Below are 20,895 nucleotides of genomic sequence, written 5' to 3' on the forward strand. Positions count from 1 at the left end.
CCATTACCTTCTGGTGTAGACCCTCCAGTATACACCTTCCTCCTATAACCCTTCCTTTCTGGTGTAGACCCTCCACTATATACCTTCCTCCTATAACCCTTCCCTTCTGGTGTAGACCAGACCCTCCACTATATACCTTCCTCTTATAACCATTACTTTCTGGTGTAGACCCTCTACTATATACCTTCCTCTTATAACCATTACTTTCTGGTGTAGACCCTCCACTATATACCTTCCTCATATAACCCTTCCCTTCTGGTGTAGACCCTCCACTATGTACCTTCCTCCTATAACCCTTCCCTTCTGGTGTAGACCCTCCACTATGTACCTTCCTCCTATAACCATTACCTTCTGGTGTAGACCCTCCACTATATACCTTCCTCCGACAGATACCCATTACCTTCTGGTGTAGACCCTCCACTATATACCTTCCTCCTATAACCATTACCTTCTGGTGTAGACCCTCCACTATATACCTTCCTCCTATAACCATTACCTTCTGGTGTAGACCTTCCGCTATATACCTTCCTTCTATAACCATTACCTTCTGGTGTAGACCCTCCACTATATACCTTCCTCCGACAGATACCCATTACCTTCTGGTGTAGACCCTCCACTATATACCTTCCTTCTATAACCATTACCTTCTGGTGTAGACCCTCCACTATATACCTTCCTCCTATAACCATTACCTTCTGGTGTAGACCCTCCAGTATACACCTTCCTCCTATAACCCTTCCTTTCTGGTGTAGACCCTCCACTATATACCTTCCTCCTATAACCCTTCCCTTCTGGTGTAGACCAGACCCTCCACTATATACCTTCCTCCTATAACCATTACCTTCTGGTGTAGACCCTCCACTATATACCTTCCTTCTATAACCCTTCCCTTCTGGTGTAGACCCTCCACTATATACCTTCCTCCTATAACCATTACCTTCTGGTGTAGACCCTCCACTATATACCTTCCTCCTATAACCCTTAACTTCTGGTGTAGACCCTCCACTATATACCTTCCTTCTATAACCCTTCCCTTCTGGTGTAGACCCTCCACTATATACCTTCCTCCTATAACCCTTCCCTTCTGGTGTAGACCCTCCACTATATACCTTCCTCCTATAACCCTTCCCTTCTGGTGTAGACCCTCCACTATGTACCTTCCTCCTATAACCCTTAACTTCTGGTGTAGACCCTCCACTATATACCTTCCTCCTATAACCATTACCTTCTGGTGTAGACCCTCCACTATATACCTTCCTCCTATAACCATTACCTTCTGGTGTGGACCCTCCACTATATACCTTCCTCCTATAACCCTTCCCTTCTGGTGTATACCCTCCACTATATACCTTCCTCCTATAACCCTTCCCTTCTGGTGTATACCCTCCACTATATACCTTCCTCCTATAACCCTTCCCTTCTGGTGTAGACCCTCCACTATATACCTTCCTCCTATAACCATTACCTTCTGGTGTAGACCCTCCACTATATACCTTCCTCCTATAACCCTTCCCTTCTGGTGTAGACCCTCCACTATATACCTTCCTCCTATAACCCTTCCCTTCTGGTGTAGACCCTCCACTATATACCTTCCTCCTATAACCATTACCTTCTGGTGTAGACCCTCCACTATATACCTTCCTCCTATAACCATTACCTTCTGGTGTAGACCCTCCACTATATACCTTCCTTCTATAACCATTACCTTCTGGTGTAGACCCTCCACTATATACCTTCCTCCTATACCCATTACCTTCTGGTGTAGACCTTCCACTATATACCTTCCTCCTATAACCATTACCTTCTGGTGTAGACCCTCCACTATATACCTTCCTCCTATAACCCTTACCTTCTGGTGTAGACCCTCCACTATATACCTTCCTCCTATAACCCTTACCTTCTGGTGTAGACCCTCCACTATATACCTTCCTCCTATAGATACCCATTACCTTCTGGTGTAGACCCTCCACTATATACCTTCCTCCTATAACCATTACCTTCTGGTGTGGACCCTCCACTATATACCTTCCTCCTATAACCATTACCTTCTGGTGTAGACCCTCCACTATATACCTTCCTCCTATAGATACCCATTACCTTCTGGTGTAGACCTTCCACTATATACCTTCCTCCTATAACCATTACCTTCTGGTGTAGACCCTCCACTATATACCTTCCTCCTATAACCATTACCTTCTGGTGTAGACCCTCCACTATATACCTTCCTTCTATAACCATTACCTTCTGGTGTAGACCCTCCACTATATACCTTCCTCCTATAACCATTACCTTCTGGTGTAGACCCTCCACTATATACCTTCCTCCTATAACCATTACCTTCTGGTGTAGACCCTCCACTATATACCTTCCTCCTATACCCATTACCTTCTGGTGTAGACCTTCCACTATATACCTTCCTCCTATAACCATTACCTTCTGGTGTAGACCCTCCACTATATACCTTCCTCCTATAACCCTTACCTTCTGGTGTAGACCCTCCACTATATACCTTCCTCCTATAACCATTACCTTCTGGTGTAGACCCTCCACTATGTGCCTTCCTCCTATAACCATTACCTTCTGGTGTAGACCCTCTAAACCTCACGACTCCGTCAGTGACATGAATAAGTATATTTTCCTATTCTCAGAACCCAACCGTATTAAAGGACTCAACCTTTAGTGTTTGGTCACACATTCCTAGGACGTAATGATCACATCAAACTTTTTGGATGCGTTTACTGTTTTGATAGTTTCAGATGACTTTCTGCCCAATAGAAATGGATGGTAAATAATGTATTGTCACTTTTCTTGTAAATAACAATAGAATATGTTTCGTAACACTTGTTCGTTCATGTGGATTCTACCAGGATTACGGATAGTCCTGAATAATGAGTGAGACAGATGTACAAATATGATACCCCCAAGACATGCTAACCTCTCTCCATTACAATAACAGGGGACGTTAGCATAGCCCCAAGACATGCTAACCTCTCTCCATTACAATAACAGGGGACGTTAGCATAGCCCCAAGACATGCTAACCTCTCTCCATTACAATAACAGGGGACGTTAGCATAGCCCCAAGACATGCTAACCTCTCTCCATTACAATAACAGGGGACATTAGCATAGCCCCAAGACATGCTAACCTCTCTCCATTACAATAACAGGGGACGTTAGCATAGCCCCAAGACATGCTAACCTCTCTCCATTACAATAACAGGGGACGTTAGCATAGCCCCAAGACATGCTAACCTCTCTCCATTACAATAACAGGGGACGTTAGCATAGCCCCAAGACATGCTAACCTCTCTCCATTACAATAACAGGGGACGTTAGCATAGCCCCAAGACATGCTAACCTCTCTCCATTACAATAACAGGGGACGTTAGCATAGCCCCAAGACATGCTAACCTCTCTCCATTACAATAACAGGGGACGTTAGCATAGCCCCAAGACATGCTAACCTCTCTCCATTACAATAACAGGGGACGTTAGCATAGCCCCAAGACATGCTAACCTCTCTCCATTACAATAACAGGGGACGTTAGCATAGCCCCAAGACATGCTAACCTCTCTCCATTACAATAACAGGGGACATTAGCATGTGTGTGTGTACTCACTACCTCTTCTGTTCCTGTGTGTTGTTACTCCAGCTGAATGGAGACATCCCTCCCAGGTTAAAGAAGAGTGCTCATGAGGTCATCCTGGACTTCATCCGCTCCAGACCACCTCTCAACCCTGTGAGTAGTAACCTAGTCTCTGACCACCTCTCAACCCTGGGAGTACCGACCTAGTCTCTGACCACCTCTCAACCCTGGGAGTACTAACCTAGTCTCTGACCACCTCTCAACCCTGGGGGTCCTGACCTAGTCTCTGACCACCTCTCAACCCTGTGAGTCCTGACCTAGTCTCTGACCACCTCTCAACCCTGGGAGTACTGACCTAGTCTCTGACCACCTCTCAACCCTGTGAGTCCTGACCTAGTCTCTGACCACCTCTCAACCCTGGGAGTCCTGACCTAGTCTCTGACCACCTCTCAACCCTGGGAGTACCGACCTAGTCTCTGACCACCTCTCAACCCTGGGAGTACCGACCTAGTCTCTGACCACCTCTCAACCCTGTGAGTCCTGACCTAGTCTCTCAACCCTGGGAGTCCTGACCTAGTCTCTGACCACCTCTCAACCCTGGGGGTCCTGACCTAGTCTCTGACCACCTCTCAACCCTGTGAGTCCTGACCTAGTCTCTGACCACCTCTCAACCCTGGGAGTACTGACCTAGTCTCTGACCACCTCTCAACCCTGGGAGTACCGACCTAGTCTCTGACCACCTCTCAACCCTGTGAGTACTGACCTAGTCTCTCAACCCTGGGAGTCCTGACCTAGTCTCTGACCACCTCTCAACCCTGGGGGTCCTGACCTAGTCTCTGACCACCTCTCAACCCTGTGAGTCCTGACCTAGTCTCTGACCACCTCTCAACCCTGTGAGTACCGACCTAGTCTCTGACCACCTCTCAACCCTGGGAGTACCGACCTAGTCTCTGACCACCTCTCAACCCTGGGGGTCCTGACCTAGTCTCTGACCACCTCTCAACCCTGGGGGTCCTGACCTAGTCTCTGACCACCTCTCAACCCTGGGGGTCCTGACCTAGTCTCTGACCACCTCTCAACCCTGGGAGTCCTGACCTAGTCTCTGACCACCTCTCAACCCTGGGGGTCCTGACCTAGTCTCTGACCACCTCTCAACCCTGTGAGTCCTGACCTAGTCTCTGACCACCTCTCAACCCTGGGAGTACCGACCTAGTCTCTGACCACCTCTCAACCCTGTGAGTACTGACCTAGTCTCTGACCACCTCTCAACCCTGTGAGTCCTGACCTAGTGTCTGACCACCTCTCAACCCTGGGAGTACCGACCTAGTCTCTGACCACCTCTCAACCCTGGGAGTCCTGACCTAGTCTCTGACCACCTTTCAACCCTGGGAGTCCTGACCTAGTCTCTGACCACCTCTCAACCCTGGGAGTCCTGACCTAGTCTCTGACCACCTCTCAACCCTGGGAGTCCTGACCTAGTCTCTGACCACCTCTCAACCCTGGGAGTACCGACCTAGTCTCTGACCACCTCTCAACCCTGGGGGTCCTGACCTAGTCTCTGACCACCTCTCAACCCTGGGGGTCCTGACCTAGTGTCTGACCACCTCTCAACCCTGGGAGTGCTGACCTAGTGTCTGACCACCTCTCAACCCTGGGAGTGCTGACCTAGTCTCTGACCACCTCTCAACCCTGGGAGTGCTGACCTAGTCTCTGACCACCTCTCAACCCTGGGAGTGCTGACCTAGTCTCTGACCACCTCTCAACCCTGGGGGTCCTGACCTAGTCTCTGACCACCTCTCAACCCTGGGGGTACCGACCTAGTCTCTGACCACCTCTCAACCCTGGGAGTACCGACCTAGTCTCTGACCACCTCTCAACCCTGGGAGTACCGACCTAGTCTCTGACCACCTCTCAACCCTGGGAGTACCGACCTAGTCTCTGACCACCTCTCAACCCTGGGAGTACCGACCTAGTCTCTGACCACCTCTCAACCCTGGGAGTACCGACCTAGTCTCTGACCACCTCTCAACCCTGGGAGTCCTGACCTAGTCTCTGACCACCTCTCAACCCTGGGAGTCCTGACCTAGTCTCTGACCACCTCTCAACCCTGGGAGTCCTGACCTAGTCTCTGACCACCTCTCAACCCTGGGAGTACTGTTCAATGATGTATATTATAAACAATATGAAATGTGAAAACATGCATGTCTATGCTGCAGACCTATTTCACATTGTTAACATGGTCGCGATTTTAAATAGTCTAGTACGTCAGACCCAGCTGCTGTTCTACGACAGACATGATGGGGATGAATTCTGACGGACCCGGCTGCTGTTCTACGACAGACATGATGGGGATGAATTCTGACGGACCCGGCTGCTGTTCTACGACAGACATGATGGGGATGAATTCTGACGGACCCGGCTGCTGTTCTACGACAGACATGATGGGGATGAATTCTGACGGACCCGGCTGCTGTTCTACGACAGACATGATGGGGATGAATTCTGACGGACCCGGCTGCTGTTCTACGACAGACATGGGGATGAATTCTGACGGACCCGGCTGCTGTTCTACGACAGACATGATGGGGATGAATTCTGACGGACCCGGCTGCTGTTCTACGACAGACATGATGGGGATGAATTCTGACGGACCCGGCTGCTGTTCTACGACAGACATGATGGGGATGAATTCTGACGGACCCGGCTGCTGTTCTACGACAGACATGATGGGGATGAATTCTGACGGACCCGGCTGCTGTTCTACGACAGACATGATGGGGATGAATTCTGACGGACCCGGCTGCTGTTCTACGACAGACATGATGAGGATGAATTCTGACGGACCCGGCTGCTGTTCTACGACAGACATGATGGGGATGAATTCTGACGGACCCGGCTGCTGTTCTATGACAGACATGATGGGGATGAATTCTGACGGACCCGGCTGCTGTTCTACGACAGACATGGGGATGAATTCTGATGGACACAGCTGCTGTTCTACGACAGACATGATGGGGATGATGAGGATGAATTCTGACGGACCCGGCTGCTGTTCTACGACAGACATGATGGGGATGAATTCTGACGGACCCAGCTGCTGTTCTACGACAGACATGATGGGGATGAATTGAAAAGATGGTGTGTCTGGCAGGCTCCTATTGCTACGACTGAGAGGACAGTTGTACGCTCTAGACTGTAATTATTGCCCTTACTGTGACTCCTTCTTGCTCCTAAGGGGATGAGTCCAGTTTTGTTGACTTGAAAGGAAGGGCAGTTGCTTCAGTATGTTGCTTCAGTACGTGTTTTATTGTGGATGGTTGATGAGCTCATTATCATTATCTGCTTGTCTGTCTATTTGTAGGTTACTGCTAGGAAGTTGAAGCCTCACCCTGCGTGGCCGCAGACCCTCCATGAGCGTCTCTTAGAGGGCATCAAACAGGAGAGGAAGCTACGGCCTGTATCACCTGACATGATCCGACGCAACCGCCTGGGTGAGCAGGACACACGCTCGGACGCGGCCCGGGTCGGACGCGGCCCCGCTCGGACGGTGTTACGCAAAAGTTGACCCTCGCTCCATTTCATACCCACATATGACACATTATTATATTAGTGTCACAGATTATACTTTTTATTTTGTCAGCAGGCTTAGTCTCATAATACTCGATACCACGGCAAGAAAAGGCATATTAGCCAAAGTCACAGAATGGCACTTGATCCAGAGGCCTGCTCGCTGAAGTGTTTTAGGGAGTGTTTGACAGTGATGAGGGGTGATCGTTTGACTGCAGACCAATTACGCATGCAGGCAATGATCGCTGAGATCCTGGTTGAAGACAGCAGAGGTGTATTTAGAGGGTAAGTTGGTCAGGATGATATCTAAGGGGGTGCCCATGGTTACGGATTTAGGGTTGTACCTGGTAGGTTCCTTGACAATTTGTGAGATTGAGGGCATCTAGCTTAGATTGTAGGACGGCCAGGGTGTTGACCTCTCTGGTATAAGTGGGACGGTAGCGTCCCACCTCGACAGCAGCCAATGAAATTGCTGGGTGCCAAATTGAAAACAACAGAAATCCCATAATTAAAATTCCTCAAACCTACAAGTATTTTACACAATTTTAAAGATACGCTTGTTGTAAATCCAACCACAGTGTCCGATTTCAAAAAGGCTTTACAGAGAAAGCACACCATGCGGTTATGTTAGGTCAGCGCCTAGTCACAGAAAACCATACAGCCATTTTCCAGCCAAGGCTAGGGCTCACAAAAGTAAGAAATTATTAAGTGAATCACTAACCTTTGATCTTCATCAGATGCTCACAGGACTTCATGTTACACAATAAATGTTTTTTTTTGTTCGATAATGTCCCTCTTTATGTCCAAAAACCTCTGTTTTGTTGGTGCGTTTAGTTCAGAAATCCAAAGGCACAATGCATGCTCTTAACATGACGAAAAAGTACAATAAAAGTTAGTAGAAACATGTTAGAAATCAATCCTCAGGTTGTTTTTGTCATAATTAATCAATAATATTTCAACCGGACAAAAGCTTCGTCAATAGAAAAGGAGAAACAAGAAAGGTGCGTTCCCGATCACGCGCTGGACTCGTGTCTGGAAATGTCCACTGTCCACTCATTGAAAGTGCTGTATCTCCCTAATTTTTCAGAGTAAAAGCCTGAAACAATCCTAAAGACTGGTCACATGTAGAGGAAGCCATAGAGATCGTGAACTGGGTCCTAAGTCTTTGTATGCTGGATAGGCTTTCAATGGAAACACAGCCTTTCAAAATAATAGTACTTGCTGGTTGGATTTTCCTCAGGTTTTCACCTGCCATATCAGTTCTGTTATACTCAGACAGTATTTTATATGCATATCCTAGCTTCTGGGCCTGTGTATCAGGCAGTTTAATTTGGGCACGCTTTTCATCCAAAATTCTGAATGTTGTCCCCTACCCTAGTGAATTTCAGCATGTCCCAGTTTAGGTCACCTAACGGTACGAACACTGAAGATAGATGGGGGGGGCAATCAATTCACATATGGTTTCCACAGCACAGCTGGGGGCTGAGGGGGGGGTCTGTAACAAGCGGCAATGGTGAGACTTGTTTCTGGAAAGGCGGATTTAAAAAAAAAAGTAGAAGCTCGAATTGTTTGTGCACAGACCTGGATAGTAGGACATAACTCTGCAGGCGATCTCTGCAGTAGATTGCAACTCCGCCCCCTTTGGCAGTTCTGTCTTGACGGAAAATGTTATAGTTATTGATGGGAATTTCAGGATTTTTGGTGGCCTTCCTAAGCCAGGATTCAGACACGGCAAGGACATCAAGTTTGGGGAAGTGTGCTAAAGCAGTGAATAAAACAAACTCCGGGAGGAGGCTTCTGATGTTAACATGTATGAAACTAATGCTTTTACGGTTAGTCAACAAATGCGCCTGGGGAATAGGTGTGGTACTAGGGCCTGGGTTAAACCTCTACATCCCCAGAGGATAAGGGTACGGCTAAAGGCTATAAAAACTGGTCGTCTAGTGCGTTCGGAACAGAGTAAAAGGAGCAGGTTTCTGGGCGTGGTAGAATATATTCAAGGCATAATGTACAAACAAGGGTATGGTAGGATGTGAGTACAGTGGAGGTAAACCTAGGCGTTGAGTGACGATTAGAGAGGTTTTGTCTCTAGAGGCACCAGTTAAGCCAGGTGAAGTCACGGCATGTGTGGAGGGTGGAACAAAAGGGTTAGCTTAATGCTAAATGACGTAAATGTTAGCTAAGGCATATTGAGCAGGGCTGGAGGCTCTACAGTGAAATAAGACAAAAATCACTAACCAAAACAGCAATAGACAAGGCATATTGACATTAGGGAGAGGAATGTGCAGTTGAGTGATCATAGGGTCCAGTGAGTAGCTAGGCGAGCTGGAGGCACGGCGATTCAGACAGCTAGCAGGCCGGGGCTAGCAGATGGGCCTCAAGGGGACGTCGCAACATGATGCAGCCCAGACTCCCAGTGCAGGCTAGCAGTGAGTTAGTGGAGCTAACATGGTGCAGCCCAGACTCCCAGGCTAGCAGTGAGTTAGTGGAGCTAACATGGTGCAGCCCAGACTCCCAGGCTAGCAGTGAGTTAGTGGAGCTAACATGATGCAGCCCAGACTCCCAGGCTAGCAGTGAGTTAGTGGAGCTAACATGATGCAGCCCAGACTCCCAGGCTAGCAGTGAGTTAGTGGAGCAGGCATGATGCAGCCCAGACTCCCAGGCTAGCAGTGAGTTAGTGGAGCTAACATGATGCAGCCCAGACTCCCAGGCTAGCAGTGAGTTAGTGGAGCTAACATGATGCAGCCCAGACTCCCAGGCTAGCAGTGAGTTAGTGGAGCTAACATGAAGCAGCCCAGACTCCCAGTGCAGGCTAGCAGTGAGTTAGTGGAGCTAACATGATGCAGCCCAGACTCCCAGACTAGCAGTGAGTTAGTGGAGCTAACATGATGCAGCCCAGACTCCCAGGCTAGCAGTGAGTTAGTGGAGCTAACATGATGCAGCCCAGACTCCCAGGCTAGCAGTGAGTTAGTGGAGCTAACATGATGCAGCCCAGACTCCCAGGCTAGCAGTGAGTTAGTGGAGCTAACATGATGCAGCCCAGACTCCCAGGCTAGCAGTGGGTTAGTGGGGCTAACATGATGCAGCCCAGACTCCCAGGCTAGCAGTGAGTTAGTGGAGCTAACATGATGCAGCCCAGACTCCCAGGCTAGCAGTGAGTTAGTGGAGCTAACATGATGCAGCCCAGACTCCCAGTACAGGCTAGCAGTGAGTTAGTGGAGCTAACATGATGCAGCCCAGACTCCCAGGCTAACAGTGAGTTAGTGGAGCAGGCATGATGCAGCCCAGACTCCCAGGCTAGCAGTGAGTTAGTGGAGCTAACATGATGCAGCCCAGACTCCCAGGCTAGCAGTGAGTTAGTGGAGCTAACATGGTGCAGCCCAGACTCCCAGGCTAGCAGTGAGTTAGTGGAGCTAACATGGTGCAGCCCAGACTCCCAGGCTAGCAGTGAGTTAGTGGAGCTAACATGATGCAGCCCAGACTCCCAGGCTAGCAGTGAGTTAGTGGAGCTAACATGGTGCAGCCCAGACTCCCAGTGCAGACTAGCAGTGAGTTAGTGGAGCTAACATGATGCAGCCCAGACTCCCAGTGCAGGCTAGCAGTGAGTTAGTGGAGCTAACATGGTGCAGCCCAGACTCCCAGTGCAGACTAGCAGTGAGTTAGTGGAGCTAACATGATGCAGCCCAGACTCCCAGGCTAGCAGTGAGTTAGTGGAGCTAACATGATGCAGCCCAGACTCCCAGTGCAGACTAGCAGTGAGTTAGTGGAGCTAACATGATGCAGCCCAGACTCCCAGTGCAGACTAGCAGTGAGTTAGTGGAGCTAACATGATGCAGCCCAGACTCCCAGGCTAGCAGTGAGTTAGTGGAGCTAACATGATGCAGCCCAGACTCCCAGGCTAGCAGTGAGTTAGTGGAGCTAACATGATGCAGCCCAGACTCCCAGGCTAGCAGTGAGTTAGTGGAGCTAACATGATGCAGCCCAGACTCCCAGGCTAGCAGTGAGTTAGTGAAGCTAACATGATGCAGCCCAGACTCCCAGGCTAGCAGTGAGTTAGTGGAGCTAACATGATGCAGCCCAGACTCCCAGGCTAGCAGTGAGTTAGTGGAGCTAACATGATGCAGCCCAGACTCCCAGGCTAGCAGTGAGATAGTGGAGCTAACATGATGCAACCCAGACTCCCAGGCTAGCAGTGAGTTAGTGGAGCTAACATGATGCAGTCCAGACTCCCAGGCTAGTAGTGAGTTAGTGGAGCTAACATGATGCAGCCCAGACTCCCAGTGCAGACTAGCAGTGAGTTAGTGGAGCTAACATGATGCAACCCAGACTCCCAGGCTAGCAGTGAGTTAGTGGAGCTAACATGATGCAACCCAGACTCCCAGGCTAGCAGTGAGTTAGTGGAACTAACATGATGCAGCCCAGACTCCCAGGCTAGCAGTGAGTTAGTGGAGCTAACATGATGCAGTCCAGACTCCCAGGCTAGCAGTGAGTTAGTGGAGCTAACATGATGCAGCCCAGACTCCCAGGCTAGCAGTGAGTTAGTGGAGCTAACATGATGCAGCCCAGACTCCCAGGCTAGCAGTGAGTTAGTGGAGCTAACATGATGCAGCCCAGACTCCCAGTACAGGCTAGCAGTGAGTTAGTGAAGCTAACATGATGCAGCACAGACTCCCAGGCTAGCAGTGAGTTAGTGGAGCTAACATGATGCAGCCCAGACTCCCAGTGCAGGCTAGCAGTGAGTTAGTGGAGCTAACATGATGCAGCCCAGACTCCCAGGCTAGCAGTGAGTTAGTGGAGCTAACATGATGCAGCCCAGACTCCCAGGCTAGCAGTGAGTTAGTGGAGCTAACATGATGCAGTCCAGACTCCCAGGCTAGCAGTGAGTTAGTGGAGCTAACATGGTGCAGCCCAGACTCCCAGTGCAGACTAGCAGTGAGTTAGTGGAGCTAACATGATGCAGCCCAGACTCCCAGTGCAGACTAGCAGTGAGTTAGTGGAGCTAACATGATGCAGCCCAGACTCCCAGGCTAGCAGTGAGTTAGTGGAGCTAACATGATGCAGCCCAGACTCCCAATGCAGACTAGCAGTGAGTTAGTGGAGCTAACGCGGTGAGTTAGTGGAGCCCAAACTCCAATTCAGTAAGTCAAATCACCGTTTCCCTTGTGTTCATTAAATTACTGTGACAATATCACCCCCCATCTGATGAATGTCATGTTCAACTTATCACATCTACCAGGTTCAGACCCAAACACAGGCATGCTTTAAAGTAATCCACTGGCAGCCGTCTGCCTTCCTGCCTTCAGACCCAGTCAGTGTTTCACAGAGCTGAGTGAGACTGAAACCAGGACAGTTAACAGCTCCTCAGTGGACCTCCTGCCAGGACAGCCCATTGTTAACAGCTCCTCAGTGGACCTCCTGCCAGGTCAGCCCATTGTTAACAGCTCCTCAGTGGACCTCCTGCCAGGACAGCCCATTGTTAACAGCTCCTCAGTGGACCTCCTGCCAGGACAGCCCATTGTTAACAGCTCCTCAGTGGACCTCCTGCCAGGACAGCCCATTGTTAACAGCTCCTCAGTGGACCTCCTGCCAGGACAGCCCATTGTTAACAGCTCCTCAGTGGACCTCCTGCCAGGACAGCCCATTGTTAACAGCTCCTCAGTGGACCTCCTGCCAGGTCAGCCCATTGTTAACAGCTCCTCAGTGGACCTCCTGCCAGGTCAGCCCATTGTTAACAGCTCCTCAGTGGACCTCCTGCCAGGACAGCCCATTGTTAACAGCTCCTCAGTGGACCTCCTGCCATCTCTATACACTCTAACATTGAATGCTTCCATCAGACCTGCTTTCCTCTCTCCAATGCTCTCTTCTCCCATGTTATGTTATGGATGAGTAGGGATATGGTTGGGTGGATCTTTGGTATGGTATGGTGGGGTCATGGTGGGGTTGGGTCGGGTCATGGTGGGGTTGGGTGGATCTTTGGTATGGTGGAGTGGGGTCATGGTGGGGTTGGGTCGGGTCATGGTGGGGTAATGGTAGGGTGGGGTAATGGTGGAGTGGGGTCATGGTGGGGTTGGGTGGATCTTTGGTATGGTGGGGTAATGCTGGGGTGGGGTCATGGTGGGGTCATGTCATGGGGGGGAAATGGTGGGGTGGGGTAATGGTAGCGTGGGGTAATGGTAGGGTGGGGTAATGGTAGGGTGGGGAAATGGTAGGGTGGGGTAATGGTAGGGTGGGGTAATGGTAGGGTGGGGAAATGGTGGGGTAATGGTAGGGTGGGGTAATGGTAGGGTGGGGTAATGGTGGGGTAATGGTAGGGTGGGGTAATGGTAGGGTGGGGTAATGGTAGGGTGGGGTAATGGTTGGGTGGGGTAATGGTTGGGTGGGGTAATGGTTGGGTAGGGTAATGGTTGGGTTATATTATGGTTGGGTTGGTTTAGGGGTATAGTTGGGTAGGGTTATATTATGATTAGGTATAGTTAGTGCAGTGCTCACTAAGTGCTTCCTAGAGGGGACGGATTACCCTGTAACACTAAAGGCTGCCTGCCTGTCCATCATAATTCACTGTGGCATACAGTGCCTTGGGAAAGTATTCAGACCCCTTGACTTTTTCCACATTTTGCTACGTTACAGCCTTTTTCTAACATGGAATAAATCGTTTTTTTCCTCATCGATGTATACACAATACCCCACAATGACAAAGCAAAAACTGAAATATCACATTTACATAAGTATTCAGACCCTTTACTCAGTACTTTGTTGAGGCACCTTTGGCAGTGATTACAGCCTCAAAGTCTTCTTGGGTATGACGCTACAAGCTTGGCGCACCTGTATTTGGGGAGTTTCTCCCATTGTTCTCTGCAGATCCTCTCAAGCTCTGTCAGGTTGGATGGGGAGTGTCTCTGCACAGCTATTTTCAGGTCTCTCCAGAGATGTTCGATCGGGTTCAAGTCCAGGCTCTGGCTGGGCCACTCAAGGACATTCAGAGACTTGTCCTGAAGCCACTCTTGCGTTGTTTTAGCTGTGTGCTTAAGGCCATTGTCCTAATTGGAGGGTGAACCTTCGCCCCAGCCTGAGGTCTCAAGCGCTCTGGAGCAGGTTTTCATCAAGAATCTCTCAATACTTTGCTCCATCTTTGCCTCGATCCTGATTACTCTCCCAGTCCCTGCCACTGAAAAATATCCCCACAACATGATGCTGCCACCACCATGCTTCACCTTAGGGATGGTGTCAGGTTTCATCCAGTCGTGATGCTTGGCATTCAGGCCAAAGAGTTCAATCTTGGTTTCATCAGACCAGAGTATCTTTTCTCTCATGGTCTGAGAGTCTTTAGGTGCCTTTTGGCAAACTCCAAGCAGGCTGTCATGTGCCTTTTACTGAGGAGTGGCTTCTGTCGGGCCACTCTACCATAAAGGCCTGATTTGGTGGAGTGCTGCAGAGATGGTTGTCCTTCTGGAAGGTTCTCCCATCTCCACAGAGGAACTCTGGAGCTCTGTCATAGTGACCATCGGGTTCTTGGTCACCTCCCTGACCAAGGCCCTTGTCCCCCGATTGCTCAGTTTGGCCGGGCAGCCAGCTCTAGGAAGAGTCTTGGTGGTTCTGAACTTCTTCCATTTAAGAATGGTGGAGGCCACTGTGTTCTTGGGGACCTTCAATGCTGCAGAAATGTTTTGGTACCCTTCCCCAGATCTGTGTTTCGACGATCCTGTCTCGGCACTCTACGGACAATGGCTTGGTTTTTGCTCTGACATGCACTGTCAACTGTGGGACCTTATATAGACAGGTGTGTGCCTTTCCAAATCATGTCCAATCAATTGAATTTACCACAGGTGGACTCCAATAAAGTTGTAGAAACATCTCAAGGATGATCAATGGAAACAGGATGCTCCTAAGCTCAATTTCCAGTCTCATAGCAAAGGGTCTGAATACTTATGTAAATAAGGTATTTGTTTTTTATTTTTAATACATTTTTCTAAACATGTTTTCGCTTTGTCATTATTGTGTATTGTGTGTCGATTTGCTGAACTTTTTTTTTTTTTTTAGGAAGAACCGGTGTTGATGACCGGACCATATTGGAGATGTTCCCTCCTATAGGAGCAGTCAAAAGCATCAGCATCCCTCAAGATCTGAACCGCAGCTCAGGTATTAGTACTGTTCTCACACCTTCACCTGTGTCTGTGTGAGATGATGTACATAGTGAGTGGAAATGTATTTCAGAATACTACCAAATAGTATCTGTAAAATCAACTGTCTTCGTGGGCACCTATGTGCGTCACTCTTGCGTCTTTACTGACGGTATCATCAATATTTAGTTACGTTTTCCTTCACACAGTAATAATTGATGTTGCCTCTAGAGGTAAACTAGTTTAACCCAATGAGTCCCATCGTATTGCCTTTTTAAACATTGTGTTTCTGTACTTACAGCGTTTATACAATTCCACTAAGCTATATGGAATTGTTTTAAGAAGGTCAAAAGATCATTTTGATTTAGAATTCTAGGACTCCTTGAAGTATAACAAATATATACAGTATACATAATGATATGATTAATGTTTAGTTGGGCTTGCTGCTATTAGCCCATACAAACGCATTGAATATCAGATTGACCATATGGAACAACAGAGTCCCCCCCAACCCCCCCCAAAAATGTTTTAAAGGAGGTTTGTTCTGAAGTGTCTGTCCTATATCTGAGAGACATAAGAAAGATCAGGACACTATTTATTTTTTACCTGTATTTAACCCCTTATTTTAGGCACTGAACAGTGCCAGTTTGGACAGACCTACTCATTCAATGGTTTCTCTTTATTTCTCCTATTTTCTTGTCTCCCTGTGACTGTTTTCCTCTGTCCTCTCTGACTCCTCCCACAGACCTGTCCACTCCAGATGCCCCCAGGAAGCACGTCGCCAGCACCCTGTCCTGTCCACCAGCTCCCGGGCTGGGAGGGGCTCTGTGTCAGAGGAAGAGGCTCCTGAAGGCGCCCACGTTGGCTGAACTGGGAAGCTCAGAGTCTGATGTATGTGGGTGTGTGTGTGTGAGAGAGAGAGAGTGGGGACAGTGTGTGTGGCTAGAATGCGATGTGTTATCCATACATCCAGCCCGCGTCTAGTCCATACATCCAGCCCGCGTCTAGTTCATACATCCAGCCCGCGTCTAGTCCATACATCCAGCCCGCGTCTAGTCCATACATCCAGCCCGCGTCTAGTCCATACATCCAGCCCGCGTCTAGTCCATACATCCAGCCCGCGTCTAGTCCATACATCCAGCCCGCGTCTAGTCCATACATCCAGCCCGCGTCTAGTTCATACATCCAGCCCGCGTCTAGTTCATACATCCAGCCCGCGTCTAGTTCATACATCCAGCCCGCGTCTAGTTCATACATCCAGCCCGCGTCTAGTCCATACATCCAGCCCGCGTCTAGTCCATACATCCAGCCCGCGTCTAGTCCATACATCCAGCCCGCGTCTAGTTCATACATCCAGCCCGCGTCTAGTCCATACATCCAGCCCGCGTCTAGTCCATACATCCAGCCCGCGTCTAGTCCATACATCCAGCCCGCGTCTAGTCCATACATCCAGCCCGCGTCTAGTTCATACATCCAGCCCGCGTCTAGTTCATACATCCAGCCCGCGTCTAGTTCATACATCCAGCCCGCGTCTAGTTCATACATCCAGCCCGCGTCTAGTCCATACATCCAGCCCGCGTCTAGTTCATACATCCAGCCCGCGTCTAGTCCATACATCCAGCCCGCGTCTAGTCCATACATCCAGCCCGCGTCTAGTTCATACATCCAGCCCGCGTCTAGTTCATACATCCAGCCCGCGTCTAGTTCATACATCCAGCCCGCGTCTAGTTCATACATCCAGCCCGCGTCTAGTTCATACATCCAGCCCGCGTCTAGTTCATACATCCAGCCCGCGTCTAGTTCATACATCCAGCCCGCGTCTAGTTCATACATCCAGCCCGCGTCTAGTTCATACATCCAGCCCGCGTCTAGTTCATACATCCAGCCCGCGTCTAGTTCATACATCCAGCCCGCGTCTAGTTCATACATCCAGCCCGCGTCTAGTCCATACATCCAGCCCGCGTCTAGTTCATACATCCAGCCCGCGTCTAGTCCATACATCCAGCCCGCGTCTAGTCCATACATCCAGCCCGCGTCTAGTCCATACATCCAGCCCGCGTCTAGTTCCATACATCCAGCCCGCGTCTAGTCCATACATCCAGCCCGCGTCTAGTCCATACATCCAGCCCGCGTCTAGTCCATACATCCAGCCCGCGTCTAGTCCATACATCCAGCCCGCGTCTAGTTCATACATCCAGCCCGCGTCTAGTCCATACATCCAGCCCGCGTCTAGTCCATACATCCAGCCCGCGTCTAGTCCATACATCCAGCCCGCGTCTAGTCCATACATCCAGCCCGCGTCTAGTCCATACATCCAGCCCGCGTCTAGTCATACATCCAGCCCGCGTCTAGTCCATACATCCAGCCCGCGTCTAGTCCATACATCCAGCCCGCGTCTAGTCCATACATCCAGCCCGCGTCTAGTCCATACATCCAGCCCGCGTCTAGTCCATACATCCAGCCCGCGTCTAGTTCATACATCCAGCCCGCGTCTAGTCCATACATCCAGCCCGCGTCTAGTCCATACATCCAGCCCGCGTCTAGTCCATACATCCAGCCCGCGTCTAGTCCATACATCCAGCCCGCGTCTAGTCCATACATCCAGCCCGCGTCTAGTCCATACATCCAGCCCGCGTCTAGTTCATACATCCAGCCCGCGTCTAGTTCATACATCCAGCCCGCGTCTAGTTCATACATCCAGCCCGCGTCTAGTCCATACATCCAGCCCGCGTCTAGTTCATACATCCAGCCCGCGTCTAGTCCATACATCCAGCCCGCGTCTAGTCCATACATCCAGCCCGCGTCTAGTCCATACATCCAGCCCGCGTCTAGTCCATACATCCAGCCCGCGTCTAGTTCATACATCCAGCCCGCGTCTAGTCCATACATCCAGCCCGCGTCTAGTTCATACATCCAGCCCGCGTCTAGTCCATACATCCAGCCCGCGTCTAGTCCATACATCCAGCCCGCGTCTAGTCCATACATCCAGCCCGCGTCTAGTCATACATCCAGCCCGCGTCTAGTTCATACATCCAGCCCGCGTCTAGTTCATACATCCAGCCCGCGTCTAGTTCATACATCCAGCCCGCGTCTAGTTCATACATCCAGCCCGCGTCTAGTTCATACATCCAGCCCGCGTCTAGTTCATACATCCAGCCCGCGTCTAGTTCATACATCCAGCCCGCGTCTAGTTCATACATCCAGCCCGCGTCTAGTTCATACATCCAGCCCGCGTCTAGTCCATACATCCAGCCCGCGTCTAGTCCATACATCCAGCCCGCGTCTAGTCATACATCCAGCCCGCGTCTAGTTCATACATCCAGCCCGCGTCTAGTTCATACATCCAGCCCGCGTCTAGTTCATACATCCAGCCCGCGTCTAGTTCATACATCCAGCCCGCGTCTAGTCATACATCCAGCCCGCGTCTAGTCCATACATCCAGCCCGCGTCTAGTTCATACATCCAGCCCGCGTCTAGTTCATACATCCAGCCCGCGTCTAGTCCATACATCCAGCCCGCGTCTAGTCCATACATCCAGCCCGCGTCTAGTTCATACATCCAGCCCGCGTCTAGTTCATACATCCAGCCCGCGTCTAGTTCATACATCCAGCCCGCGTCTAGTCCATACATCCAGCCCGCGTCTAGTTCATACATCCAGCCCGCGTCTAGTTCATACATCCAGCCCGCGTCTAGTTCATACATCCAGCCCGCGTCTAGTTCATACATCCAGCCCGGTCTAGTCATACATCCAGCCCGCGTCTAGTTCATACATCCAGCCCGCGTCTAGTTCATACATCCAGCCCGCGTCTAGTTCATACATCCAGCCCGCGTCTAGTTCATACATCCAGCCCGCGTCTAGTTCATACATCCAGCCCGCGTCTAGTTCATACATCCAGCCCGCGTCTAGTTCATACATCCAGCCCGCGTCTAGTTCATACATCCAGCCCGCGTCTAGTTCATACATCCAGCCCGCGTCTAGTTCATACAATCCAGCCCGCGTCTAGTTCATACATCCAGCCCGCGTCTAGTTCATACATCCAGCCCGCGTCTAGTTCATACATCCAGCCCGCGTCTAGTTCATACATCCAGCCCGCGTCTAGTTCATACATCCAGCCCGCGTCTAGTTCATACATCCAGCCCGCGTCTAGTCATACATCCAGCCCGCGTCTAGTCCATACATCCAGCCCGCGTCTAGTTCATACATCCAGCCCGCGTCTAGTCATACATCCAGCCCGCGTCTAGTCCATACATCAGCCCGCGTCTAGTCCATACATCCAGCCCGCGTCTAGTTCATACAATCCAGCCCGCGTCTAGTCCATACATCCAGCCCGCGTCTAGTCATACATCCAGCCCGCGTCTAGTCCATACATCCAGCCGCGTCTAGTCCATACATCCAGCCCGCGTTCTAGTTCATACATCCAGCCCGCGTCTAGTTCCATACATCCAGCCCGCGTCTAGTCCATACATCCAGCCCGCGTCTAGTCCATACATCCCAGCCCGCGTCTAGTTCATACATCCAGCCCGCGTCTAGTTCCATACATCCAGCCCGCGTCTAGTCCATACATCCAGCCCGCGTCTAGTTCATACATCCAGCCCGCGTCTAGTTCCATACATCCAGCCGCGTCTAGTCATACCATCCAGCCGCGTCTAGTCCATACATCCAGCCCGCGTCTAGTTCATACATCCAGCCCGCGTCTAGTTCATACATCCAGCCCGCGTCTAGTTCCATACATCAAGGCCGCGTCTAGTCATACATCAGCGGTCTAGTTCATACATCCAGCCCCGCGTCTAGTTCATACATCCAGACCGCCGTCTAGTTCATACATCCAGCCCGCGTCTAGTTCATACATCCAGCCCGCGGTCTAGTTCATAAATCCAGCCCGCGTCTAGTCATACATCAGCCCGCGTTCTAGTTCATACATCCAAGCCCGCGTCTAGTCCATACATCCAGCCCGCGTCTAGTTCATACATCCAGCCCGGTCTTCTAGTTCCATACATCCAGCCCGCGTCTAGTTCATACATCCAGCCCGCGTCAGTTCCATACATCCAGCCCGCGTCTAGTCTCATACATCCAGCCCGCGTCTAGTTCATACATCCAGCCCGCGTCTAGTTCATACATCCAGCCCGCGTCTAGTTCATACATCCAGCCCGCGTCTAGGTTCATTACATCCAGCCCGCGTCTAGTTCATACATCCAGCCGCGTATAGTTCATACATCCAGCCCTGCGTTAGTTCATACAATCCAGCCCGCGTCTAGTTCCATACATCCAGCCCCAGGCGTCTAGTTCATACATCCAGCCCGGTCTAGTTCATACATCCAGCCCGCGTCTAGTTCATACATCCAGCCCGCGTCTAGTCCATACATCCAGCCCGGTCTAGTTCATACATCCAGCCCGCGTCTAGTTCATACATCCAGCCCGCGTCTAGTTCATACATCCAGCCCGCGTCTAGTTCATACATCCAGCCCGCGTCTAGTTCATACATCCAGCCCGCGTCTAGTCCATACATCCAGCCCGCGTCTAGTCCATACATCCAGCCCGCGTTAGTCCATACATCCAGCCCGCGTCTAGTCCATACATCCAGCCCGCGTCTAGTCCATACATCCAGCCCGCGTCTAGTCCATA

General features: G+C 50.5%; 1 protein-coding gene across 1 annotated transcript in view; it reads left to right on the plus strand.

The window, feature by feature from the left end:
• Positions 1-16,163, plus strand: part of LOC120043429 (protein spire homolog 1-like) — a gene marked incomplete at its 3' end in the record, with an annotated part of 62,721 nt that extends 46,558 nt beyond the window's left edge. The window contains exons 7-10 of the mRNA XM_038988011.1: positions 3,655-3,741; positions 6,950-7,079; positions 15,193-15,291; positions 16,018-16,163. Of these exons, the coding sequence (XP_038843939.1) occupies positions 3,655-3,741; positions 6,950-7,079; positions 15,193-15,291; positions 16,018-16,163 (462 nt within the window). The remainder of the gene's footprint in view (positions 1-3,654; positions 3,742-6,949; positions 7,080-15,192; positions 15,292-16,017) is intronic.
• Positions 16,164-20,895: the final 4,732 nt, after the last annotated feature.

Source organism: Salvelinus namaycush, unplaced genomic scaffold, assembly GCF_016432855.1.
Source record: "Salvelinus namaycush isolate Seneca unplaced genomic scaffold, SaNama_1.0 Scaffold910, whole genome shotgun sequence".
Taxonomy (NCBI): Eukaryota; Metazoa; Chordata; class Actinopteri; order Salmoniformes; family Salmonidae; genus Salvelinus; species Salvelinus namaycush.